The sequence below is a fragment of the Balaenoptera acutorostrata genome, chromosome 6, assembly GCF_949987535.1.
Source record: "Balaenoptera acutorostrata chromosome 6, mBalAcu1.1, whole genome shotgun sequence".
Taxonomy (NCBI): domain Eukaryota; kingdom Metazoa; phylum Chordata; class Mammalia; order Artiodactyla; family Balaenopteridae; genus Balaenoptera; species Balaenoptera acutorostrata.
The window spans coordinates 82,707,520-82,735,129 of NC_080069.1; the positions used below are offsets into that span (position 1 = coordinate 82,707,520).

The window sequence follows — 27,610 nt, forward strand, 5'->3', positions numbered from 1 at the left end:
CAAGCGGGGGCCCCTCCTCATCGCGGTGCGGGGACCGCTCTTCATCGCGGTGCGCGGGCCCCTCACTATCGCGGCCCCTCCCGTTGCGGGGCACAGGCTCCAGACGCGCAGGCTCAGCAGTTGTGGCTCACGGGCCCAGCTGCTCCGTGGCATGTGGGATCTTCCCAGACCAGGGCTCGAACCCGTGTCCCCTGCATTAGCAGGCAGACTCTCAACCACTGCGCCACCAGGGAAGCCCCCTTGCCTTTTTGTAATAGACATTTTAATAGGTATGAGGTGATATTTCATTGTGATTTTGGTTTGCATTTTCCTGATGATTAGTGATGCTGAGCATCTTTTTATGTACCTGTTGGTCATCTGTATGTCTTCTTTGGAAAAATGTCTATTCAGATCCTCTGCTCATTTTTAAAAATTGGATATTTTTTTGCTATTGAGTTGTATGAGTTCTTAATATATTTTGAATATTAACCCCTTATCAGGTACGTGATTTGCAATATATTCCCCCATTAAATAGTTTCCCTTCTCATTTAGTTCATGGTTTCCTTTGCTGTGCAAAAGTTTTTTAGTTTGATGCAGTCCCACTTGTTTATTTTTGCTTTTGGTGTCAGATTAAAAAAAATCATCACCATGGTCAATGTCAAGGAGATTACTACCTATGTTTCTTCTAGAAGTTTTATGTTTTCAGATCTTACATTCAAGTTTTTAATCTATTTTGAGTTAATTTTTGTGTATGGTATAAGGTAATAGTTCAGTTTCATTCTTTTTCAATGTGGCTATCCAGTTTCCCAACACCATTTATTGAAGAGACTAGCCTTTCCTCATTGTATATTCTTGGCTCCTTTGTTGTAAATTAATTGGCCACATATGTGTGGGTTTATTTCTGGGATCTCTATTTTGTTCCATTGATCTGTGTGTCTGTTTTTATGCCAGTACCATACTGTTTTGATTACTATAACTTTGTAATATGGTTTGAAATGAGGGAGTGTGATGATTCCAGCTTTGTTGTTCTTTCTCAAGATTGCTTTGGCTAGTTGGGGCCTTTTGTAGTTCCACATAATTGTTTTTTTTTTTTTCCTGTGGAAAATGCCATTTAAATTTTGTTAGGGATTGCATTGAATTTGTAGATTGCTTTGGATAGTATGGAAATTTTAACAATATTAATTCTTCCAATCCATGTGCACAGAATATCTTTCCATTTCTTTTTTTTTTTTTAATTTTTAAATTTTTGGCTGCGTTGGGTCTCCGTTGCTGTGCGTGGGCTTTCTCTAGTTGCAGTGAGCAGGGGTTACTCTTCATTGCAGTGCGCAGACTTCTCATTGTGGTGGCTTCTCTTGTTGCAGAGCACAGGCTCTAGGTGCACAGGCTTCAGTAGTTGTGGCTTGCGGGTTCTAGAGTGCAGGCTCAGTAGTTGTGGCATGTGGGCTTAGTTGCTCCGTGGCATGTGGGATCTTCCCAGACCAGGGTTCAAACCCGTGTCCCCTGCATTGGCAGGCGGATTCTTAACCACTGCACCACCAGGGAAGCCCCATCATTCCATTTCTTTGTGTCATGTTTAATTTCATCAGTGTCTTACAGTTTTCAGTGTACAGGTCTTTCACTTCCTTGGTTAAATTATTCCTAGGTATTTTATTCTTTTTGATGCAACTGTAAATGGGATTGTTTTCTTTCTCTTTCTGATGGTTCATTATTAGTGTATAGAAACACAACAGATTCCTGTATATTGATTTTATAACTTGTAACTTTACTGAATTTATTAGTTCTAAAAGTTATTCTGATGTGATCTTCAGGTTTTTCTATATATAATATCATATCATCTGCAAATAGTGACAGTTTTACTTCTTCCTTTCCAAATTGGATGCCTTTTATTTCTTTTCCTTGCCTAATTGCTCTGGCTAGGATTTCAATTACTATGTTGAATGAAAGTGATGAGAGTAGGCATTCTTGTTTTTTCTCTGATCTTAGAGGAGAAGCTTTCAGCTTTTCACCATTGGGTATAATGTCAGCTGTGGGCTTGTCATATATGGCCTTTATTATGTTGAGGTATAATCTCTCTGTACCCACTTTGTTGAAAGTTTTAATTATAAATGGATGTTGAATTTTGTCAAATGCTTTTTCTGCATCTATTGAGATGATCATATGATTTTTATCCTTCATTTTGTGGTTTATCTCATTGATTTGCTGGTGTTGAACCATCGTGCACCCCTGGAATAAATCTCACTTAATCATGGTGTATGATCCTTTAAATGTATAGTTGAATTTGGTTTGCTAATATTTTATTGACAGTTTTTGCATCTATATTCATTAGGGATATTGGCCTGTAATTTTACTCGTGGCATCCTTGTCCAGTTTCAGTATCAGGGTAATGCTAGTCTTGTAAAATGAGTTTGGAAGTGTCCCCTCCTCTTCTGTTTTTGGAAGAGTTTGAGAAAGATTGTTATTAATACATTATTGACCAGAGATGTACTAATATGTCTTTTGTTACCCAAACATTATTGACTGGAGACATTTCAATATTCATTTACATAACAAATCGCCGGCCACAGGTGTTAGTTTCTGGAAAAATCCCCTGGTCAATAATGAGTTAATTTGTCTTTAAATGTTTGGTAGAATTCACCAGTGAAGCTGTCTGGTCTGGACTTTTGTTGGGAATTTTTCAATCACTGATTCAGTCTCCTTACTAGTAATCAGTCTGTTCAGATTTTCTATTTCTTCATGATTCATTCTTAGAAGGTTTCATATTTATAGGAATTTATCCATTTCTTCTAAGTTGTCCAATTTGTTGGTAAATAATTATTCATGATAGTCACTTATCCTTTGCATTTCTGTGATATCAGTTGAAACATCTCTTTCATTTCTGACTGAGTTCTCTTTTTCTTTTCCTTGGTGAGTCCAGTTAAAGGTTTGTCAATTATGTTTATCTTTTCAAAGAACCAGCTCTTGGTTTCATTGATCTTTTCTGCTGTCTTTTTAGTCTCTAACTTTAGGCTTCTTGTGTTCTTCTTTTTCTTTTTTTTTGAGGTGTAAATTTAGGTTGTTTATTTGAGAATTTATTATTTCTGGAGGTAGGCATTCATCTCTATGAACTTCCCTCTTATCACTACTTTTCTGTATCCTATAAGTTTTGGTATTTTGTATTCCCATTTTCATTTCTCAAGATATTTTTTTATTTCTTTGATTTCTTCATTGATCAATTGGTTGTTCAGTAGCATGTTTAATGTCCACATATTCCTGATTTTTCCAGTTTTCTTCCTGTAATTGATTTCTAGTTTCATTCCATTGTGGTTGGAAAAGATACTTAATATGATTTCAGTCTTCTTAAATTTGTCAAGACTTGTTTTGTGGCCTAACAGGTTATCTATCCTGGAGACTGGTCCATGTGCACTTGAGAAAACTGTGATCAACTTTTTATTTAAATACTCAAACATTTATAATAGCTATTCTGAAGTTCTTGTCTGCTAATTCCATCATATCAGTCTTTTCCAGGTAATTTTCCAGTGACTGATTTTTTTTCCTGGTTATGGTTTACATTTCCTGCTTGTTCACCTACTAATTTTTAATTGAATATTGGACATTATGTCTTATGTTAAGTGCTTGATTTGTTGTATTTCTTTCAGGAGCGTTGGACTTTGTTCTAGCAGGCAGTTATTTATGGATCAGCTTAATCCTTTTAGGGTTTATTTTTTAATATTTCCTATGGTGGATAGAGTAGCCCTTACTTTAGGCTTCATTTAACCCTATTTCTAAGGCATGTTCAGTGAGAATGCTCCACTCTGGTTAGTTGCAACTCAAGCATCTCCCAACTCTGAGCTCTGGGAACTGTTAAGCTTACAGTTCCCCAGTTATTTTCTGCCTGGCATCATGCAGTTTCACTCTATGCATGCTTGCTTTTGTCTTGAGCAATAGGCCCAAGGTCTGGGACCTTTATGCAGATTTCTGGAACTCTTTTCTTGTGCCAGTCCCTTAACTCTAGTAGTATGCCCCACGAATTCCAGCTACCTTGGCCCTTCTGAACTCTAATCTTTGTGCTCTACTTAGAATTCTTGTTCCTCAACTATAGTTCAGAAAGTATTACCAGGAAGAAAGCCAAGATGTTGTAGGGCTCATCTCACTAGATTTTGTTAGGGGTTACAACTCTATACTGTCTGTTGTCTAATATCTGAAAACTTTTTTTGAGTTTTCTATTTGTTTACATTGGAAGGTAGATCTGGTCTCATTTATTCCATCACAGCCAGAATCATCTTCATTCTTTTCACATATTTTCATTGTGGACAGAATTCTAGGTTGGTAGTTATTTTCTTCTTGCCCTTCCAAGGTACCATTCCATTGTTTTCTGGATTTGATTGTTTCTGTTGAAGAGTCGGCTATAAATGTAATTGTTGATCTTTTAAAGGTAATTCTGTTTTGATTTTTCCCACTAGTTGCTTTCACTATTTTTCATTTGTTTTTCAGCATGTTTACTATGATATGTCTAGGTATATACTTCTTTTTATTTATCCTTCTTGGGGATCATTGAACAGCTTGATTTGTGGCTTGATGCATTTCATTAGTTTGGTAAAGTTCTACACACCATCTCTTTAAAAATTGCTTCTTTACTATTTCTATCTCTTCTCCTTATGGGATTTCAAATATATATATATATATATATACTATAATTTCTCACCAAAACCTCTATGTCTCTTGTCCTATATATTTTCCATTGAAAGAATGGAAAATATATATGATATATATTTTCCTCATTTCGTCCTCATTATGTTAGCATGGTCTGTTTTCAAGTTTGCTATTTTTCTCTTCAGCTATGTATAATCTGCAAATCACATCCTGAGTTCTTAATTTAGGTTGTTTATTTTTTTCCTTCTCTTGAATGTTCATTAGTTCCTTTTCATCTTTTACAAGATGTCTTCCAAAATTCACTATCTTGTTCTCTTATCTCATTTTGAAGCAGAACTTGAGGCCACATGCATTTCTGGTCCATTATTGCTCTTAGGCTGTAATCTTTGTAGTTCATTCCAAGCTGACGTAGTTCACTTGGACCACACTGTTGGGCACTGCACTCTAATACCTGTCCTTTTAACTGTAAAAGGCTAACAAAAATGTCACACTACTTCTCAGCTTCTTCTCTGCCCTTTCTGGAACTGATGAATACTGCCAGAGGAAGAGTGGGCCTAAACACTGGACACATTCTCCTAAGCTTTTGTCTTCCTCTCTGTTGTGGTCCAGTAACTATTCATTATCTTATTAGTTTGTCCACGCCTTTAGGGAGCTGTTTTTTAATATTTTATCCAGTTTTTCTAGATGACCTTTATGGGATGATTGGTCTGAATTAGCTAGTCAGCTATTGTAAGAAACGTCTCATGGGCCAAGTTGGGGTTGAATTTATAGTGGAACTAATCTACTTTGGTTATTCTCTCCAGCTTCCTTCAGCTTTTTATTTTATTTATTTATTTATTTATTTATTTATTTATTTATGGCTGTGTTGGGTCTTCGTTTCTGTGCGAGGGCTTTCTCTAGTTGCGGCAAGTGGGGGCCACTCTTCATCGCGGTGCGCGGGCCTCTCACTATCGCGGCCTCTCTTGTTGCGGAGCACAGCCTCCAGACGCGCAAGCTCAGTAGGTGTGGCTCACGGGCCTAGTTGCTCCGTGGCATGTGGGATCTTCCCAGACCAGGGCTCGAACCTGTGTCCCCTGCATTGGCAGGCGGATTCTCAACCACTGCGCCACCAGGGAAGCCCACCCTTCAGCTTTTTCAGTGTAGGCATGGAGAAATAAGTTAGTTGGCTTCATGTATGCAACCAATAAACAAGTTTGTTTGGGATAGATTGAGTGTAGAATGTTTCCAAGTTGGTTATTTAGTCCAGGAATATTAAATCTAAACTGGATAAGAAGTGAAGAAAAGAGGGTTGGTGAATTGGGATAAAGTCAAGTGGTAAACAGCCTGAAGAAAATCTTTAGATTTAGGACAGTTGAGTGGAAATAATTGAATAAACAACCAGGAATGGAAGTTGTAGTCAGATGTTTGAATTAGTGCTTTGGAGGGGGAGAAGTTAAAGAGTGATCATGGAAATGGTTGGCTGGAGTGGAGTAGAGGAATTACTAGAGATGAAGATGTAGAGGATCCAAAATCCAGGCTGCCCACTGGGTTAGCCGTATAGATTCTAAAGCCACCCAGGGTAATGTCAGGAGAGGTTAATAGATGGGAGCAACAAGGAGGGTACCAGGCATGTTTACTTTCCAGATCCTGAATCAAAGTTTTGCAAAGCCTTTATACATCCCTTCATTCTCTTAAATGGCCTAATCATACCATGTAAGCTCAAAGATACACAATCATAGTAATGAGTTGGCTTCTTCTGATGGTCAAAAGTGTACCCCTCAGTCTACACCACACAGTTTAGCCCCCTGACGTCCCTAATCAAGCAAGAGACAAATTTCCGGTCAACAATGTCCAGTATTAAAACAGTAGGAATTGATCACTTTCTTCACTTTTTCTCTAGTCTATTCCATGGATGGTAGCCCATATTTGGTGAATTATGTGTAATATAACTTGTAGTGCTCACAGTCGAATTGATCCCTAATGCTAGTATTTAACACCAGCAGATTCACAAGTGATCTTATTGAGAATGTCCCATTTAAAGTAATAAATCTAACTCTAAAAGGAAGTCAGGAAGGGAAACAATCCTCCCATTCTTCAATGGTTCTGTGGGTGCACCAGACCAGGCAATCCTAGAGGTGTTTGAGTTTATCTTGGAAAGGCTAATAAGTAATAATAAAATCAAAGAGTGCAAGAAGCTATGAAGAGGTCTTCAACTGCCATCTAAAATCGCTGAGACAAGGGCATATTTAAAAAATTTATAAATGATAGAGAAAAAGGATAAATTGTAACATATTTCTGGTGGCTAAATGGAATGGGAGAGGCAATCTTGTCAGAGATTTTCCTGAATCATTTATATTCAGAACCACTAAATTAGTCTCTTGGTGCCTAATTCTATAAAAACAGTCAATTTAATTTACTCTAAAATTTTTCCTTCTGAGTTAACCTGAATTTAGTCCCAAGTTCCATACACATTGGCACATTCTCTTTTACATGGATGTCTTTGAATAACTTTTCCCTTAAACATATTAAGCCACCCCCAGATTTTGTCATCATTGTTGCTTTCTTTTTGGAAATATCTTCTCATTCTTTATAGAATTATGCCCAGCGAAAGTATTTCAATAAAATAAATCTGGTTTTTATGAAACAGTTTGGAACCCTGACAGTGCCTTCTAAAAAGATAACAACATTTGATTTTGAATACAACTTTATTTAGCTTTGAACCATCTCAAAATATACAGGTGTGTAATCCCTACTCAAAGACTCATTCCTTTACAATCTCGTCCAAGGACTTAGTTAATAATTAGATAGCTAAATACAACATATTTTAGAACAATATATTCAGACATTAGTACTGACAATTGTGGTATAATAGTTTTTGCACTGGCAGAGAGCCTCTCATTCTAAAGTCTTGTTTCAGCAAGATCTGAAGCATAGTTTCCTTAATTCATTTTTTTGAAGGAGATACCTTTACCAACCACCAAAAATTAGAGAAATTTATGAAAGAAGGCAGACACTCCCTTTCCGAACATGGCCTTTCCTTTTGTAATAGTTTTCAGTATATGTTCCCTATTCTCTCATTTTTCTCCCAACAATGAAATGTCACAATATGTGCTAATTCTCCGATGGAATACTCTTTCCTCTTTCCTCCCTGCCTCTGATTATGTCAGCACCATCCACTGGCTGGGGGAGCAAGATAAAAGTGCATGCGTGTCTCCAGGGAGGCCGGCCTGACCCAGCTGGAATCAGTCAGTCGGGGCGGGTGTGGGAGCTCATCCTGGAACGAACAGACAGGGCTGGGCAGGTGGACGAAAGGAGTCCAGAAGCCCCTAAACAGAGCGACTGCAAGGGGGAAACGTCCGTGTCACTTCTCTTCAGCAATTGAAAGTGATTATCTTTAAAAATGGTTTGGTGGCAGCTTCCAGGAAAAGGCAGCATTTTTGTTCATCAATGTATTATTATGGGTGTATCCAGTCTCCCACTGTGGGACCCGTGTAGCGAATTCATTGCAGGCTGGGGTTCCAGGTGCTTGTCTTGGACCTCAGTCACCCGCTGCAGCTGGGAGTCCCCTGAAAGGCTAAAAACACTGTCCCTAGTTGTGGCCATTTCCTGACAAGTCCCTGTGGGTGCTTGCCCACATAGAAAGCCACCCCTTGATGGTCTTATTGTCTTTACTGGGATTTCCCCCAAAGCACACCCGTGTAAAGGATTTTGGCGCAAGCTGTTTATTGGCGAGATGAACCCAGAAAGCATAATGAGCTTGGAAGTGAGGCAAGGGAAGGAGAAAAGCCAATACAGTGGGTGCTAATGAGTGGGTTCCTGCAACCTTTGCGCTCAGGCCCGCTGGGGGACCCCCTGAGGGCGTGGCAAGCCTTGGTTTGCCCACCGAGGGCCAGAAGCTGCAGGATTTGTTAAGCGTTACTCCTGAGGCTTTGGCTTTTGGTTTCTGGTCTGCGGCCAGAGAGTGCTAGGAGGATACAGGCAGCTCCTGACTTGAAAGAGAAGCCTCTGCAGCGCCCACCACCCCCTGACCCCCGTGTGGACCAGGGGGCATGGAAGGGCGGCCACCCTCGGCCGGTCTGACAGCACTGACACAAGAGCACAGCCCCACGCTGTGTGGCCCAGCCCGAGTCTGTGGCTCTGTACAGGCGTCTGCGTGGCGTGGGCCTGGGGCTCTGGGAATTCATCCTGCTTCATGGGAAGTAAGCAGTCTGCACAGAGAGGACTTAACCCAGGGATGGAAATGACAACATGGAACAGTGACTGCACTAAAACACGCAGGCCTGGCCTTAGTAATTTAGGGAAGCTTTCGTTCAGCTTCCGAACCTTCTCGAAACCCTTCCTCCCTGTCTATGCTGGAAATACAGGCCCTCATTGCTCAGAGGCATTGAAGCCCCAGCTCAGGTTCATCATTAAAAACAAAACATTTTAAATTGGCCATAATTAGGTGTTCTCTCCTAGATTAGGACAGAGCTCTTTAAAGATGGCTCCTGAAAAGACTGGCAAGAGAAACATTAACAACAGCAACAAAAGAAGGTTAGCTGTGGATTTTATAATCTTTTCTGTCTTGAGCATGTCAGCATGAAGCATTGCCGAGTTAAATGCTTCTAGTAACCAAGAGATGAGCCAGTCTGACTGTGACTACGCATGTATTCACACATGTACACAACTTCAAGGTCAAACTGTTTTTAGGTTTTACATGTGTACCCCCATATGTATCGAGATTAGTTTTTAAAAGATTTAGGATTAATCTTGTCACCCACTGGTATGAATATTTGGACAGGCTTTTTCTCTTTGTTCAGCAATGATTGAATTGCTTGGAAATGCTGAGACATCTCACACACATGCACACAGAGCGTTAGGTTAATCCGATGTCCAAATTGATTTTGCATTTCTCCTCCCCAGCTTCCTGGGTACCCATTCCTGCCATTCCTTTTTTTTTTTTTTTTTTTTTTTCATTTTAAAATTTTATATTGGAGTATGGTTGATTTAGTTTCAGGTGTACCCATTCCTGCTATTCCTTCTGAGAGTTTAAATATTTAGTATCGCCAGCCAAGCTGCCTCATCTCTGAGCCTATTGTGAGCGGGGTGCTCTTTGGTAATTAGCTCCAGGTTACGGGGGAAGGGAATGCATGTGCTCTGGGTGCAATAAGCCAGGTAGGCTTGTCCTGCTGCCGGCTTCCCAGGTTTACAGAAAGGCATTGTCTTAAGGGAGTGAGGGTGTCCTCCCTGCAGGAGAGCTTGAGAGTCCATTGTTAGCATCTCTTCCCAACTCTGAGTTGTGACCTTACAAATCAGTAGCTTAAAATTGGGCATGGTGGGGGAATACTTCAACCATGGAAATCAGCACTCACTACCAATCAGTACCATAATCCTGCACTGCTCCCCCGCTGTTAACCATTTATCAGGATACCACTGGGTGGGTTGTGTTGTATTCCACGAAAAGAAAGCAGGCCCCTTTTGCTAATGCTGCTCTGAGCCTGGGAAAATAACCATGGCATTTACAACTCCTGACGTGGGCCCTGCCCATCAGGGGCGCCCCAGCTGGTGCCTTGACTGGACAGTACGTGCCAGGCAGTGTGGGATCCCTAATAGGCATGGCGCCCTAGGTGAGGGGACCCCAGAGCAGACACAAACATGGTCTTGTGAGCAGCTATGGGAGCTTCTTGGTAGCTGGGTACATAATGTGGAATTCCATTTACAGACTTCCAGGGTTTGCCAGGCTTCACTTGCCAATCTCTCTTTTCCTGGGACTCTCATTTCTAAAGATGCTTAAAATATCCACCATAGAAATACACTGGGCAAACTGTGAACAGACTGTAAGTTCCAGGGGCCCTTTATGCAGCCTGTCTCAATGGGACAGGCATATAGTCCTCTAAGCTGCAGAACTCCTCCTCCAAGGCCACTGAGGCCCAGAGCAGTGCGGTGGAAGGCCCGGAAGGCCCACCGAGGGAATCCCATCGGCTCTTTGCTACTATGGTTTGGTTTAATTACCCTCTTAAAGAGGCAAGTTGCCTATCTTACCCATAGGCTTTTGGGACAGAAAAATATCTGGCCTTTGCATTCTTGAAGAAAACAGGAAGAGAGAACATCAACCCAGATCATATTTAAAGTCTTGAGGCATAAGAATTCAAAAAGAATCTTTTCAGAACTCCCTGTGTATCTTAGATTTTAAAGAGACCCACATTTTACAACCAAGGCCTTGTTTCGCAGGGACCTAAGAGAGGCTCCCTTAAAATAGACTGAGTTCAGTGCCTCATAATAGCTGGATCTGTATTTAATTAGCCGTGACAATGAAACAAAGAAACAATGGTAACACATAGATAAGTTAAAACAAAAGGAACCAACCAGAAACCCGCCCTCAACCACTGCCTTCCACTCTCCAACCCTGAGCAACATTTCAGTAAAGGATTTAAATATGAAGTAGCTGATGAACATGGAAATGACTCAGAATTAGACAACTAGAGAAAAACGAGACACCAGCTGATGACCATTAGACATTGCTCTGTACACACTATCAAACGAACTACTGTTGTTCCTTGGCATCAAGTTCTCTCCCTCCATCTCTTTGCTGTGGTCTAATCGGTTTCTCAAGAGGCAACATGCCGGCTGTCACATCCTAAGAGAAAAATGGGAGGAGACAGGGAAGATGAAGAGCAAGGTAGAGCAGCTTTCAGACCAGCTACTCCTTTATTGCTCCCAGGATAGGACAGAAAAACATCAGACTAGGCAGGCTTGACCTATGAGTTGAAAGGTCAAGTTAAAATACTTGGCTCAAATAATGTTCAGCAAGTTCCTGTCTTTTTCTGTGGGCGGGGGTCTTCAAGATGATGATGCAGATGGACCGAGGTCAGGTCCTGGTGGGGGTCAGGCCCCAGCAAGACGGCCACAGAGTGAGGAGCGCTAGGGGGCTGCCTAACACCCCGGTTCCTCGGCAGAGAGGCTGTGGGAACTGTCACTCCAGGCCTGTACTAATGATAGTCCCCAGGCACACAGTTCCCTTCACAGGAAGGTCCAGAGAGAAGGGACACCACCTACTGGAAAGGGTCTCTAAAACATGCAAGGATAGGAGAGCCTTAAAACTAAGGCTTTTAAGTAAAAATGACACTTTCTTCTCTAAAGTAAATGGACAGAACAGTATTCTGAAAGACACAATTCCATAAGCAAGGGCTGGGCTACCAAGTAAAAGACCTGATCACGAGTAGCAGGAGGAACAGTTCTTGCTCCTGTTACGGTTTCGGGTCCCTACGTAAGCACCGATTTTCTGGAGAAGCACTTGCTGCCATCACCCCAACTTCACAAAATTGCTAGAAAAAGAGAAGCTAGTTTTTAGCTGATCTCAAAAGCCTCGATGTAAAAATCACAGACTTAAAGGACACCTACAGCAGGTCCTTTTTCCCACGTGGAGTGGACCTTTCCTTTCCAGGGCTGAGACAAGGAACTCTAATCAAGCCCTCTGCCTGTAAGGCCTGTGTTCTTTCTCTGAGGAGAATCTCGGCCTCAGGGTGAAGACAGTGGCTTGTTCTAAGTCTTTTTTTTTAAAACAAATTTGATAAATACTATCAATATGAAACTTTCCACTAAAGAAGTCAGAAATTTCTGATTATATTCAGAAAGGAAAAGGGTTTTTTTTTTTTTTTTTTGGTGGTTTGTTTAAAAACTATTGAACCTACTTTGGGAAATGGATGTGCAGTATAAAGTGCTTTAAGGAAGGAAAGATTTATCCCAATACTCCTTATAATAAAAAACATTCTTGGAGAGGCTTAGGCAACTTCAAGAGAAGGAAAACTCAAGAATGAAGAAAACTGTAGTACAAACTTATGGCCAAAAATACTGTATTTTTAACCAGCAAGATCATCGGGGCATTATTATACAACATTAGGTGTTTTTTTGCAAAACTAGTTCCCATCCCCAAACAATAGACAATACATGCATTTGAATGACATTTTAAGAACAGTAAATATGATTCTTTTAAATACTGCAAGTTAAAAATGTTTTTCTGACAAAACTCCCTAAATACATAGGTCTAGTAAGGGTTTCCAGCATGATGACAGGTGAGGAATCCAGCAAGTTGCATTTAGAGAGTTCTTTGAGGAAAAGAAATCCACCAAAAACATGTGTTTCAGTCGAAGTAACCTGAACAAAGTTACATAGTAATTTTCCATCTTCCCTTTCTAAACTTAAAAATATTCTACTGAAGAATATCTTCTCCCTGTTGTTTTTCTGTCTACCAAAGCTTATATGGAAGTCAGAATTCCTTTATCCAAGTGAGATCCAATTTTACCCAATAGATGTTTTCATAACATGTAAATGCCACTTACTATTGGGTTGGAATCATATGGGGAAATGGAGGATACATGATAAGGGAGGTAAGAAGGAAATTAATATTTGAGCACCTACTATGTGCTGGGTGTATATGCATACTTTGAACAGATGATTCTAGGAGCAACAGGGTTATTGAAGGGCATTGGTAGTTGGGAAGACAGCAGGAAATGGTTATTCTGTGAGAAAAACAAGTGGCAAGTTCAGACTGTGTACTAAGTGTCTACGAAACAGCAGGTGTTTGGCTCCAAAAATCTCTAGCTAGTCATATACAACTAAGCCATTTCTTTTCCTAATTTTATGGAATCAAAATGAAATCCCAAAGACATAGTTACCAGGACAGATCTATTAACGCTACATATGCTGGAAATATGTAGAGATAGATAAACACAATGTTACTAGTTTTAATTTTTGTGTGTTATTTCTAACCAAAGATAATCTTTGGAAGAAAACAGTATACCAAGCACACCTTATCTGTGTCAACTGAGATGTTGTCAATGACCAATTAAGTGGTTTTAAACCCTTATTTAATTTTAAGAAGAGCAGCAATATCCGTTACAATATTTGGGTACACTTTATTTTTATATGGGTTAACATTCTGCTATATTTCATTTCATTCATTCTTTTTGAGAAACTGAAAACAAAGGGAAATTGAGGGTAACTTGATTATTTCCAACCAGTATCTGAGTCTTGCAGTATCTCATTATGCAGCCCTTTCTTCCCATTATTTTTATATATTTTTTGCAAATAATAGTCATTTTTGACCCATATCCAGCATAAATAGCTTTTCACTGATTCCTGACTTAAGACAACTAAGATTTACAATCATGTGGCAGTATAAATTTTAAAATTACAGTTCGTACACCTTGACAATCAAGATAGTCTGAAGTACAAAAAGTAAATTGTCCTTTAGCTGAATTAACTTTTTTAAATATTAGACCTGCTCGTTAATCTACAAAAAAATACAAGTTTTGGGTGTTCCTTAAATACCTTTTGTAGATGTCATCTGCTAGTAAACAACATATGCAGGTTTCTAGAAGATTTTTCCCCCCAATCTATTCATGACATTCAACAGAGCTCTTTATATGAAAATGTATTTAAAAACAAACATTTTGAGGGGATTTATTTACTTTTGTTATTTCCCTTTGTTTCAGATATGAGGCACAAACTTCTGAATTTAAGCTCTGTAAGGCATAGTACAAACCTCCAATTTACAAATAAGGGATTCTCTGTGGGTTGGAACTGCCATGTCACGCAAAAAGGGAAAAATCATCTGTAAACTGGTACACTGCAATGTGTTAAGTGAGTCATGAAACGGCTGCTTGCCTTGGTCTGCTGAAGAAAGGTTTCTGTGTTTTGTGTTTTTGTTTTTCAATAAGACATGCCCAAGTCACCACAAAACTCGCCACAGGCCTCCGTTACTGTTACCGAGAGCATCAACAAGAGGGGTCCAGCGGCACACGCTTAGAATGCTTGCAATCACAATAATAATAGAAAGCATGAGTAAACTTTGTTTTTATACAAAACTGAAAAGAATCCCTTCCCACCCCAGACCCTTCAGTAAAACCCCAAACAAAGAAACAAAAAAGAAAATCCTTGAGCTTCGACTGACTAGTGTGGATACAATTCGGTTTCTATGCATCACTGTAACTAGGGTGATCAATTTTTTCCTTTCTCAAGAGAAGGGATCTTGTCATGCACCCTAAGATGAACAGTGAGACCACAAACCTCAATTCTGCATAGCAATTCCATCCCGATTTCATAAAGACAAATATAACAATCTTTCCCTGTTTTGCTCAGCTTCTTCGAGCTTTGAGATCAGGTTTAATTGACTACATCTACTATAGCTCTATTAAATAGAATATCTTGATTCCCTAAAACTGTAACACTTATGACCTTGTGATGAGGTTTTCTCTATACACACTGTAGGCCTTCAAATGTTGTTGTTTATACTATTTTTTTCTTTTTTTTTTTTTTCTTTTTTTTTTTGCTGCACCAAATTTAAGATCGCCCTTTCAGGCAAGCAGTGGTCGCTAGCTGTTAAAACATTTCCTTAGTGGATCACAATAGCTTCTAAAACTGCCTTTCTAATAAAGGCCATCAGAGAGGTAATACTAAACTGTGCATATTTGCCAAATAAGAATATGAATTGTATAAAAGCTCATATTCCAATCCTAGGTCAAATGGCAAAAGTTCTACAAAGTTGGTTTCCATGTTTGTATAAAAGCTCCAACTGATTTTTGCTATGAAATTACCTTTGGGTCTTAAGACCTTTGGGTCTTATAATCAGTATACCTCTACTCAGGAATGTGCAAATGATTTTATATAGCACGATGCTAGTACCGCTCCGTACGATAGTAAGGTTTTTTTTTTCTTTTCTAAATGGAAAAAAAAAAATATCCCTAGTCAGAAATAAACTGACAAATTTACATTCTCCTCTCTTAAAAAAGTAAATAAAATAACATTATTCAAAATGTGAATTAGCTATAAGACACACAATACAATTACATAGATACATATCAATACAGCACATTCAATCTGCCAAAAAATTAATGATTACAAAGCCAGTATGGATGACGCAATATCAAGGGAGAGATGTATGTACAATGATTAGAGCATTCGTAATTGCACTATACCTACAGGCAGTCTGTTTCTTAATTAAATTACAGGTGCTTTCTGAATAAGGAGAAAAAAAAAACCCAAGTAACCTGTGTAGTTTGAGGCTGGGAGAGTAAAGAATGGGAACATTCCATTACTACTTAGTAACTCTGGTACTCATCTGATAAGCCATTGATTTTTCTCCCTCTCCTTTATTGTTCCAAAAGAGTGATTTATATGAAAGTTTAGACTTGTGCCAAATAGTATTGTAGTTAAACTGAGACCAGCATCATGGCCTAATTCTAACTTCCCAGCAGGTTTAAAACAGTCATGACTTATTTTCTTAAATCATATTTCAACTCAAACTGCTTGACAGAAGCTCATCAATACATGTGCTGTGTTTTTTGCATTGGTTGAAAAATTGCACATATAGAATTCCAGATCTCTCTCCTACGATGTTCAGTTATATAAATACATGTTCTACAGAACAGAGAGGTTACTTTTGAGTTTCGGTCCACAAATCTTCCTTAAGTTCAACTCAGCCAGTCACCAGTTTAAGATCCCAAAGGTGGTAAACTAGCAGTAACTTCAGATTCTGCAAATTAAAGGTGTCAGAATAATACTATCATCAACCAATGTTCTTGGCAGACCTACTTGACCTTAGAGAACACAAAGAGAGTAAAGCTGGCTTCAAGTGAAGAGAGAAAAGCAGATTTCATGGGGTATCACACAGGACAGCTTTTCCACATTGCCGATTTAGATGCTCAACATGGAATGTGGACACAAAACAATGTGATTTGAAGGGCAAAGAAAAGGATAGACTATGAGAGTCAGATTGACAGTGACCAACTGTTTGGCAACTGGTGTTTCAGGTTCATTCGCAGCCAAACATTTTAGCCTTCACAGTCTTACTCTCTTACATTTTAAGATACTGGCTTTTATCTTTTAAGTTCTTACTAAAAATTTTTTTTTTAAAAGCCAGCTTTGGCAACACATACCCATTAATAAAAGTCATTTTTAAAATTGTGGCCCAAACACTAGGAAAAAAAAAAAAAAGGGAGGAAAAGTTTGAACTGAAGGAAAAAAAAATTAAGAGCAACCTATGAAAAGGATCTGGGTAGCAGCCATTGGGATAATGTAGTGTCTCTTGGCATATTTTTTTGGCATCTGCAGTTTGAAGAAAGCAGGGTGAAAAAAAAAGGGAAGGGAAGGAGGAAGGACAATGGCACATGGCATTTCAAAAGAAAGGACTTCTGTGTGTCTTGGCCCGTGCCTTACTGACTTCTGTACAGTTCACTGAGCAACCAAGCTATGGCTGAAGGTAGAAATCCAAAAAAAAAAAAAAAAAAAGACACTTAACCGTTAGATGGGCCATCCACTGTCCCAGCCCAAAGTGAGGCAAAACAATATATTTATATAAAAAAACCTCTACATGTGCATCCAGAGCAATACACTTAAAACCACAGTATTAATACTTATAATCCTTCAGCAAAAACTACAAACTGTTAAATTAAGCTGATGTTGATGGCTTAAATTGAATGACAATTGTCCTGACTGTATCATTTGAGAGAAAAACTTGACCAAGAATGGAACTAGGATAAAGGCCATTGTAATGTGGGAAAAATCAGGAGGAAGGGATGGGTTAGGAAAAGGAAAATCAGCTTCATTTTGCTCAATAGAAAAGAAGAGGGGAGAGAGAGAGAGAGAGAGAGGAAGAAACAGCTCTTTGTGAGTGTATGACTGAGAATTTAAAATACATTGAGTCACAAGGTTTTGCCTAAAAAAAAGAGAGGAAATGTGCTGGGACTGTACTTCAGCATCCTGTTTTTCCTCTGAATAGTTTAAATAAAATCATAATATTTACTACAAACTCTGTGGACACGCTCACACAGAGTCCAGGACGGCAATAAATTAGTATTATGCAAATTGTTTTCCACAGAAATACAGTCCCTCTTGTATAGCTTCAATAGCCCACCAGGGAAGGGAAGGGCGGTGTCAAGGAGGCACAATTAGACCAGATTGTACTCCTTCAGGTTCAATTGGAGGATGGTGTCTTTGACGGCGGCAAAGACAAAGCGGATGTTCTCGGTGTCTGTGGCGCATGTGAAATGGGAGTAGATAATTTTGTCACTGTCTGGATTCAGGTCCACGAACATCTTCAGGATGAATTCTCGAGCTGCCTGGGCATCTCGCTGGGGTCCTGTTGGCCAAGGGAGGAAAGGGACATTTTGTCAGCTGATCTGTTAAGGCATTTGCTCAGTAAATGTTTACTGATGCTCACAAAGACCTCTTCAGTGCAGATGTGATCTGTTATAAGCATCTTCCTCAACACTACTATGTGTAATTGCTCCTCTCTGTCACTTTACCTGCCCATCCATTCATCTCCATCCATCCACAGAATGTGATTAGGTGAAAACAGGCAGAGCGCTTGAAGGGCAGGCTACGTTTAGCTCTGATTCTTGGGGAGACAGGGAGCCACAGGAGAATCTTCAGTAGGGGTGTGATTAGTTTACTTCTGTTGGACTGAGTTTAACTGCGCTGGTTTCAGCTGCCTGATAAGCATGGGTACAACGTAACTGCCTCAGGCTCTCTTGTCAATCTGCCCCCCTGTGTCTCCCCTCCCCCACTCCATGATGGATCATTTTACATTCTCCAGACTGAAATCTCTCTCAGAATACAAAACCTGTTCCTTAAGGTCTGGTCCATCTACAGCTGTCCTCTGTAGCCTCACGTCTGGTGTTTCTGAGCAAACCACATTTATGAGAATTCAATTCACTACGTGTGATGATTTAAAAAGTTGGTTTACATTTTCTTACATTTATCCAGGGTCTCTTATGTGCCAGGCACTGTCTTAGAAGGATTATGGTACATTTATCAGGATATATGAAGAACTTATTTAATAATTTTGCAACAGATTCTTAGATATGACACCAAAGTCACAGGCAACAAAAGAGAAAACAGATCAATTGGACTTCATCAAAATTAAGAACTTTTGTATATCAAAGGACATCAAGAAAGTAAAAAGAAAGACAACCTACACACTCTGCTGTACAGCAGTAATTAACACAACATTGTAATTCAACTATACTTCAATAAAAAATAAAAAAAAAGAATGACAAAAAAAAAAAGACAACCTACAGAATGGGAGAAAATATTTGCAAGTCACATATCTGCTAAGGGGGTAAATATCCAGAATATATCAAGAACTCCTACGATTCAACAACAAAAAGACAACCTGATAAAAAGATGGGCAAAGGACTTGAATAAACATTTCTCTCAGGAAGATATATAAATGGCCAATAAGCACATGAAAAGATGCTCAACATCATTAGGGAATGCAAATCAAAATCACAACAAAGGTACCACTTCACATCTACTAGAATGGCTATAATCAAATCAAGTGGAAAATAAGAAGTGTTAGTAAGCATGTGGAGGAATCTGAACCCTTGTGCATTGTTGCTGAGAATGTAAAATGGAAAGCAGTTTGACGGTTCCTCAAAACTCTAAACACGGACTTACCATGTGAGGCAGCAATTCCATTCCTAGGTATATACCCAAAAGAATTGAAAGCAGGGACTCTAACAGATACTTGTACATCAATTTTCATTGCTGCATTATTCATAATAGCAAAAGGTGGAAACAACCCAAGGATCCATCAACAGGAATGGATAAACAAAAGGTAGTATATACATACAATGGAATATTATTCAGCCATAAAAATTAAGTTCTGATAGATGCCACAACATATATGAACCTTAAACACTATATCAAGTAAAATAAGTCAGACACAAAACGACAAATATTGTACGATTCCACTTATATGAAGTACCTAGATTAGGCACATTTATAGAGACGGAAAGTAGATTAGAGGTTACCAGAGGCTAGGAGGAGGAGAAAAGGGGAGTTATTGCTTAATGATTACAGAATTTGTTTGGGGTGATGATAAAGTTGTGGGAATAGTGATGGCTGCAAAGCACTGTGAGTGTAATTATAATATCACTGAATTGCATGCTTAAAAATGGTTAAAATGGCAAGTTTTACGTTACATATATTTTACCATAATTTAAAAAATTAACATAACATACCAAAAAGCATTGAATTATATGCTTTAAATGGGTGTATTTTAAATGGTATATGAATTATATCTCAATAGAGCGTAATAGATCACTAAAACACCACCACCACCTATCAAGGATTGAGCACCTTTCTCATATGCGTCTTTGTGGCACTATACATCGGCATTTCTCCCATTTTTTCCACTTCTGTACCATGAAAGAAGGTCTTGCGCTATAGCCTCCACTCCTCCTCTCTCAGAAGACCCTCTCGGGAGTCACAGCTTAGATTTTTTTCTATCAGTATTGTTATCTACTGGTTGGGACAAAGAAATCTTTGAAATTTCTACCGAGGGCCTGCAGATTCTAACAAAGTGCACCGTGAGTTTCAGACAGCCAAGCTGAAAACTTTTCAAACCAATCTTACTGCAAATAACTTTATATCCAACATTGCTGGAAACTGGGAGAAAGAGCCATGAAAACGGATCATTCTCATTTGTACAGTTTACAAAAGGAATGTTTGAATTTCTAACTTCAGAGCCCAGAATTGAAATTTTTGTCAATGATTAAGAAGGCTGGCATCATAATGAATTAAAAAGTTCCACAATTACTAATATATAATATATATAATCACTTAATGTCCTAGCTTATTCGATGTACTTATTGTTACTTAATAATTCCATAGCAGTAATAAAAATATTTAAAACCAGGACTAATAGATTGTTAGAACTGGTGCAGCCTCTCATTTTCATGAAAGAACACTATCTTTCTGGCTTATGAATGAATTTTGTACTTATTCTTTTTGGGAAAGAGAGGTCTACTTTTTTTTTTCCTAACTCTAAAGTGTATCAGAACAAGACTCAAGTTCACTGAAGAGCACTTGGAGCCTGTTATGTTTTTAAGCATAATTTGCTATTTGAATAAACATAAACTACAAAGAAATCCTTATAGCCATCATAGCAGTAACAGGATTCCATAGTCTCTATGGACAATTTTGCAATTCAAGTCCATGTAGAAATGGTAGTTTTCCTTCCCGAAGAGAAATACAGAAATGGCATTCATTACAATGAAGACCTTGTAAGTGCAGAAATGTGGAAGTGTGAAATTTAGAATACTATAAACATGTTTATGATAAAAATATCACTGCAGAGTGGGCCTAGAATTTTTTCTGTCTTAGCTCATCTTACAAGGGCTTGAAGTCTCCTGGAATGACAGCTGTGTTTGCTTTATGAATAACAATCAGTGTCTTTCTTTTTCCACAGCCAAGTTTCCTGTATGCGTTACGTGTATTACTGGGGGAGATGGACAGTAAAGAACATCTTGGGATTTAAAGATAGTCACAATGGGCACATGTTAGAAGGAAGATGCTCACACTCATAGTGATGGGATATCTGGAGAAATTACTGGCCAAAGGAGATGTGTAAAGAGGTTAGGAAGACGCTGCACAGAGAGGGGAGAACAGTACTCCTAACACGTGTCGTACTGCAGGAAACCAACCCCGGTGTGCTGTGTGTGCTGCCGCCTCATGCACCGTGAGCCTCGGTGGGTCTGCTCTGTGGGGCCGTGTGCTGCCTCTGTCCTCCCGTGTGCAAGCATATCACGAAAACATGCTGGCCTGTAGGCGGGTGCTGCGTCGGGAGGTGCGGGTCATTTCCCATCCGTGGATTCTCACCAAGTTCTGAGAAAAACTACAAAGAGCCTCTCCTTCCCGGTGTGTGAGGCAAGCATGCGTGTTTGGGTGTAAGCCGGATGCTTCGTGCTCATCTTATTCGGGCAGATCTCATGTTTAAGGAGCCAGCCTGTTGCCGTGGGAGAGAACTAACACAAAGTTATTTCCTTCCACAGTTTCCTCAGGAGCACTGAGGACTCCAGGCTCTGGCGCTTGTGACGTGGTGGCGGGCGAGTGGCAAAGTAAAAGGAGGAAAAGAGAACACACTGCCTAGGCTGGGCAAGTATCGTTTTAAAGGAACCTCAAAGCACAAAGGAAAATGTACTTGGACAGAGGATGGGAACACACTGCTACCAAAAACAGTACTATCTCTTCTAATACCTGACAACATCCCCACATGGCAGAGTCAGCAACGCTTAGAATCTTATATGTATCTGAGAAGGGAACTTCATTAAACATGTAACGTTCCCCTTCCAAGAGCAGCGCCATACCAAACGCATGTGTGATGAAAAGATGAATAAAACTCCATCCTCGATGTGTCTGTGTCTCCGTAGAAAGCTATGAGGCCAAACTGAATATTAGTTTTGAAGCAATTACCATTCTGAGGGAGTTTGCAGAACAAAAACACTGCTGAGCTGACATCCATGCCAGATACCCTTTGCTGATAATGTACTTTTAAAAAATAGCCCGTTCTCTTAATGTTGCACCTCTATAATAGGTACTTTTGGGTTTGTGCTCTTCTCTGTGCCAGGCACTGTGCTAAGTAACTTACATATGTGATTCCATTCAATTCTCTTTTACTCAGGAAGAAACTCAGTGGTTGAGTAAACTTGTCCGAGGCACCACAGGTGGTAAGTGGCAGTGCTGGTTCTCTGTGACATTCAGAGCTTGTCCTCTTACCTGCTGTTCACCTAGATCTGGGTTTGGCAAACTTCTCTGTTAAAGGACCAGAGAGTAAATATTTTCGGCTTTGTGGGCCACTTGAGCTCTGTCACAACTTCTCAGTTCTGCTGTTGTAGCATAAAAGTGGTCAGACAGTATATAAATGAATGGCTGTTTCAATAAAACTTGATTTATAAAAAGAGGCGGCAGGCCGTAGTTAGCCGCTCCTAACCTAGACTTGAGCACGTATGGGGAGATGGGTGTGGACTGGGCACGGAAGTTCTTACAGGGCAGTGGCTGTGACTCTTTCACCTGTTTCAGAGTGGCTGGGTGTGGATGCATTCTGTTACCAATCTATCAACAAGTATTTCTCGGAAGGGGTTGGGTGTCATGCCCGGTCATCCAGGATTTCACAGTCCAGTTGAGGAGGCAAGATTTGTTTATAAGAAGGAAGCAGGGCTTCCCTGGTGGCACAGTGGTTGAGAATCTGCCTGCCAATGCAGGGGACACGGGTTCGAGCCCTGGTCCGGGAAGATCCCACATGCCGCAGGGCAACTAGGCCCGTGAGCCACAACTACTGAGCCTGCGCGTTTGGAGCCTGTGCTCTGCAACAAGAGAGGCCGCGACAGTAAGAGGCCTGCGCACCGCGATGAAGAGTGGCCCCCACTTGCCACAACTAGAGAAAGCTCTCGCACGGAAACGAAGACCCAACACAGCCAAAAATAAATAAATAAATAAATAAAATTAAAAAAAAAAAAAAAAGAAGGAAGTAAATAATGCAAAGTGCATACATATGAGTACTGAAGTGGGTGCTACAGACCCTAAGTGCTACAGGAAGAGCTTAAAGGATGGGTACCGTCCCTTAGGATGATGGGGTCATGAAGCGCCCCAAAAGTAAATATTTGCTAAATATTCGACGGGCATCATGCTAAAATGTCACAATATGTTATCTACAAAACATAAGTTTGGTCCTAAAGCCCAGAGCAACTAAATGACTTGATCACGGTTCCACAAATAGGAAATATCAGAACTGGGATTTGAATCTGGGTAGATCGACTCCAGACCATGGACTCTTGACCACAATGTTGTTTTCTCTCTAGAGAGAGGCAGAGGCAGACTGTTACCAAACGAAAGGGAAATCAAGAGGGAACTATAACGGCTGACACACAATTAGTCGAAACTAGGGGATTGTTCCCTCCTTTGAACAGCAAAAGAAAAGAACTTCTTATATGCTTTGAAATAACTATAACTTTCAGCATTGTTGGGGTATGAAACATTTCAGGTCGTCGTTAAAAGACAGGACAAACAAGAATTTGTACTCCATCAATCACAACGTGCAGGCTTTCTGAGGGCAGAGGCAGTGACGGAGCACTGTCGTGTGTCGGCTCGGGCACTGGTCCAGCGAGGCGGGCGGAACGTGTCCCTAGCTATTGGGCGGGCGGAAGAGTGCTGACTTACCATCATATTCTGGGAAGTAGTCAACTAGGTGAGAATACATAATTTTCTCCTCTAGAAGGTCTTTCTTGTTTAAGAACAGAATAACTGAGGAGTTCTGGAACCAGGGATAGGTGATAATTGTTCTAAAGAGTGCTTTGCTTTCCTCCATTCGGTTCTGAAAAAAATCATCAGAAAAACAAGGCGTGAATTACATGATTACTCAGTCTGTGAATTGTTTGTTTTGTAAGTCCAACCCATCTTTGGTATGCATTCAGTTTCTGTGGCCCTGGGCTGGGCTGCAGCAGCTTTTATCAGGATTTACATGCAAAAGGCTCAGCAGCTCTTTTCATTAGGCGAACTCTCAGGTTGACAAGCTGAAGAGAATAATAATAATAAACATCTGCTGAAATAACACTTAAGGTTGAAAGAGAATCATCAAAGGCTGAAGAATCATGCATCTGGCACACTGTCACAAGAGTCCACCAAGCGTCACAAATGTCCACCAAGAATTATTCATTCATGGCCAAATACTTAAGATCTGAATTAAGAACAAAGTACCAGGCTTCATTTTGCATCTTTAAGCTGTGTGTACTTGGGGCTTCACTATTAGTTCTATTTCATCATAATCAAAACAAAGTTACTTAGGGGGCTTCCCTGGTGGTGCAGCGGTTAAGAATCCGCCTGCCAATGCAGGGCACATGGGTTCGAGCCATGGTCCGGGAAGATCCCACATGCCGCGGAGCAACTAAGCCCGTGCGCCACAACTACTGAGACTGAGCTCTAGAGCCCGCTCGCCACAACTACTGAAGCCCACGTGTCCTAGAGCCCATGCTCCGCAACAAGAGAAGACACCGCAATGAGAAGCCCACGCACCACAACGAAGAGTAGCCCCCGCTCGCCGCAACTAGAGAAAGCCCGCGTGCAGCAACGAAGACCCAACGCAGCCAAAAATAAATAAGAAACACAACAAAAAAACCCCCCACAAAGTTACTTAATTCTTTGCCCAAAGTGCATCTGTATTCTTAGAATTATTACTACTTACTTTACAAATATATACATTCCCTGATTAGAAAAACACATGGAGGGCTTCCCTGGTGGCGCAGTGGTTGAGAATCTGCCTGCTAATGCAGGGGACACGGGTTCGAGCCCTGGTCTGGGAAGATCCCACATGCCAAGGAGCAACTGGGCCCGTGAGCCACAACTACTGAGCCTGCGCATCTGGAGCTTGTGCTCCGCAACAAGAGAGGCCGCGATAGTGAGAGGCCCGCGCACCGCGATGAAGAGTGGCCCCCGCTTGCCGCAACTAGAGAAAGCCCTTGCACAGAAACGAAGACCCAACACAGCCAAAAATAAATAAATAAATAAATAATAAAAATAAAGGAATTCCTTTAAAAAAAAAAAAAGAAAAACACATGGAAAAATATTTTTAGATCACACATTTCCTATTTATCAGTACACACTTTCTCCCTAAGTTTCACTATAATTTTCATACAGAACTGTGGACATATACACAGTAATTACTTGGAGATACAAATGTAATATTTCTCACCACCCTCAGTGTTGGTGAGAAACTATTCTCACCTGAAACCATCATCAAGCCACCCTTGGTAACAAAACCTCAACGGATTCTCAAGGAATTAGTCAGCCTGCTCTTACAAACAAAGATACTAATCAAAGTTACTCTTGAGACTCACCAGCCAAAAGCTAGAGAGCCTCCTAGTTTAGCCCACATCTATTCACCAGCTTCCTTCTACAGACACACTTGCTTCTACATCATTCCCATCCTCAGGTCACGGACAAAGGCAGCACATTTGGAGAGTCCTCCTTTCCCTGGTGCACGGGCACACTTCTTCTCCCAGGGAACACTCTCCAACCCCCTGACTTAGTTCTACGTGTTATGACCAAGTCTGGGGCAATGGAAAAGCCTGCTGGGGATTGAGCCCACCTCCACTGCTACCAGGTGGGCCAGTGGTTTAAGCCAGAGCATCCGATTCTCCTGGTACGTGGGCTGATTCAGGGCTGGGCTCTGAATCCAGGCTCATGTCACTCGGAGTATTGCTTCCCTGGTTTATGGTCATCAGCGTAGCCAAGCTGCTCCACTGGTGTAATTAACCCCAGGATTTTTGCTAAGAGCTCTGGAACAGAGAACCCTGCTTTCATCAAGAAAATGGAAGAGGCATTGTATAGCCTCGAGCTTCTAGCAACCATCTTGCAACAGGGAGAAAAAGAAACCAGGTTTTAACTTCTTGGTCAAACCATGCCTGAACTTGGTTATGCCTCTGGATTTTTTGGTAACATGAGCCAATTAAGTACCCTTTAGTTTTTAAGCTAGTTTGAACTGTATTTTTCTGGTTCTTATTATACATAAAATGGTTCTCAGAGAAGGACAAGTATCATATGATATCACTTATATGCAGAATCTAAAAAAAAATGATGCAAACGAACTTATTTACAAAACAGAAACAGACTCACAGACGTACAGAACGAATTTACAGTTAGCGGGGGGAAGGGTGGGAGGGAGGGACAGATTGGGAGTTTGGGACTGACACGTACACAATGCTACATTTAAAATAGACAACCAACAGAGACCAAACGTATAGCACCAGGGAACTCTGCTCAATACTCTGTAACAACCTAAATGGGAAAATAATTTGAAAAAGAATAGATACATGTATATGTATAATTGAATGCCTTTGCTGTACACCTGAAACTAACACATTGTTAATCAACTCTAATATAAAATAAAAATTTTTTAAAAAGTGCTTCTAATTGATATACCTGGATCCACCTCACTCTCAATTTCTAAAAGGAAATTGAATGAATGATGTTTGAAGGATGACCATGAAGACTAAGGCTCCAAGCTGTTAACACGTTCTGCTCAGCTTTTGCCTTCCTGATGTAGAATGTGTCCTAAGTTTCATAGTGCAGCATTATGGAGGCCAAGTACACTCCTCTGCATTACCCTTTGGCTGCTGTTCCAGGAAATCTCCGGGAAACTGAGCTCACCAAGCACAATTTTCTAGATCCTGAATATGTCTTGCTCTTTTCTTCTATAAAGTGTGCTGACTCAAATCAGGTTGAAGAGGCCCACTTTTCAAAAGGAGATCTTTACCAAATCTGGTAAAAGTCGATCGCCACCAACTGAAACTGAGCAGGACCCTGTGGGGCTCCTGGGCACGGAAGCCCTTCTGTGTCCCCCATTTCTTGTTTGTAGGGAATAGGCTTCAGCCACCATGACCCTCCCAGAGTTCTAAAGGGCAGGTTCAAACAGTTGCTAATCAGGGAAGGAAGGGGATGTGGAGACAAGGGAGGAGCAGTCAGGAAACAACAGTGCAGCCTTGGGACAGGGTCCTGGTTCCTCCTCGCCCCAAGGGATACACATAACAATATCTTTGAGCTCTTCCGCAGAACTAAAACCCCCAACAAATGGAAGATGTTAACTACTTGATGAAGCATTCTTCATTCCAGAGAGAAGGTCACATTTTGATAACCTTGAGAACCACAGAAGCTCATCAAGAGACCACCTGAGGCCAGATTAAAGGAATGCAGGCCTTGCACACACCCCTGAAACACTGCTACAAAACTCCTCACCAAATCCCCCTGGGTTGGGACACACAGTTTTGAGGGCACGAGCCTGCTGTGTCCCCCTTTGCCTGGCAAAGCAATAAAGCTATTCTTTCCTACTTCAGTCATAACTCTGTCTCTGAGATTTGATTGGGCACGGGTGCACAGAGACCAAGTTTTTGGCATCACAATCTCTTTGACCTTTACACTTTGCGCCTACCATTGCTTACATAATTAAATATGGATGAAATGTGGGACCAGTGGAGTGAAAGGTTACTTCATGGCTCAAGGGACAGTGTTTATTTTACTGTACACATTTATCTTTAATATAAATAACACGCATAGCCTTTAAACATAATATTTTACCATCTACATGCCTTTTACTGGTTATCATTACCAGTGGTAAAATTTTAAGCCTGGAAACCATATTCACTGAGAAACAATGTCTTGTAGCCTGAGATTTTATAGGTTGAAAATTTTAGGACTGAAGGAAAGCAAAGGC

At 40.4% G+C, this 27,610-nt stretch overlaps 1 protein-coding gene across 1 annotated transcript in view; it reads right to left on the minus strand.

The window, feature by feature from the left end:
* Window positions 1-12,401: 12,401 nt before the first annotated feature.
* Window positions 12,402-27,610, minus strand: part of GNAQ (G protein subunit alpha q) — a 290,253-nt gene continuing 275,044 nt past the window's right edge. The window contains exons 6-7 of the mRNA XM_057547794.1: window positions 23,566-23,719; window positions 12,402-17,704 (exon numbers count right to left, since the gene is read on the minus strand). Coding sequence (XP_057403777.1) covers window positions 17,514-17,704; window positions 23,566-23,719 — 345 coding nt within the window. The 3' untranslated portion in view covers window positions 12,402-17,513. The remainder of the gene's footprint in view (window positions 17,705-23,565; window positions 23,720-27,610) is intronic.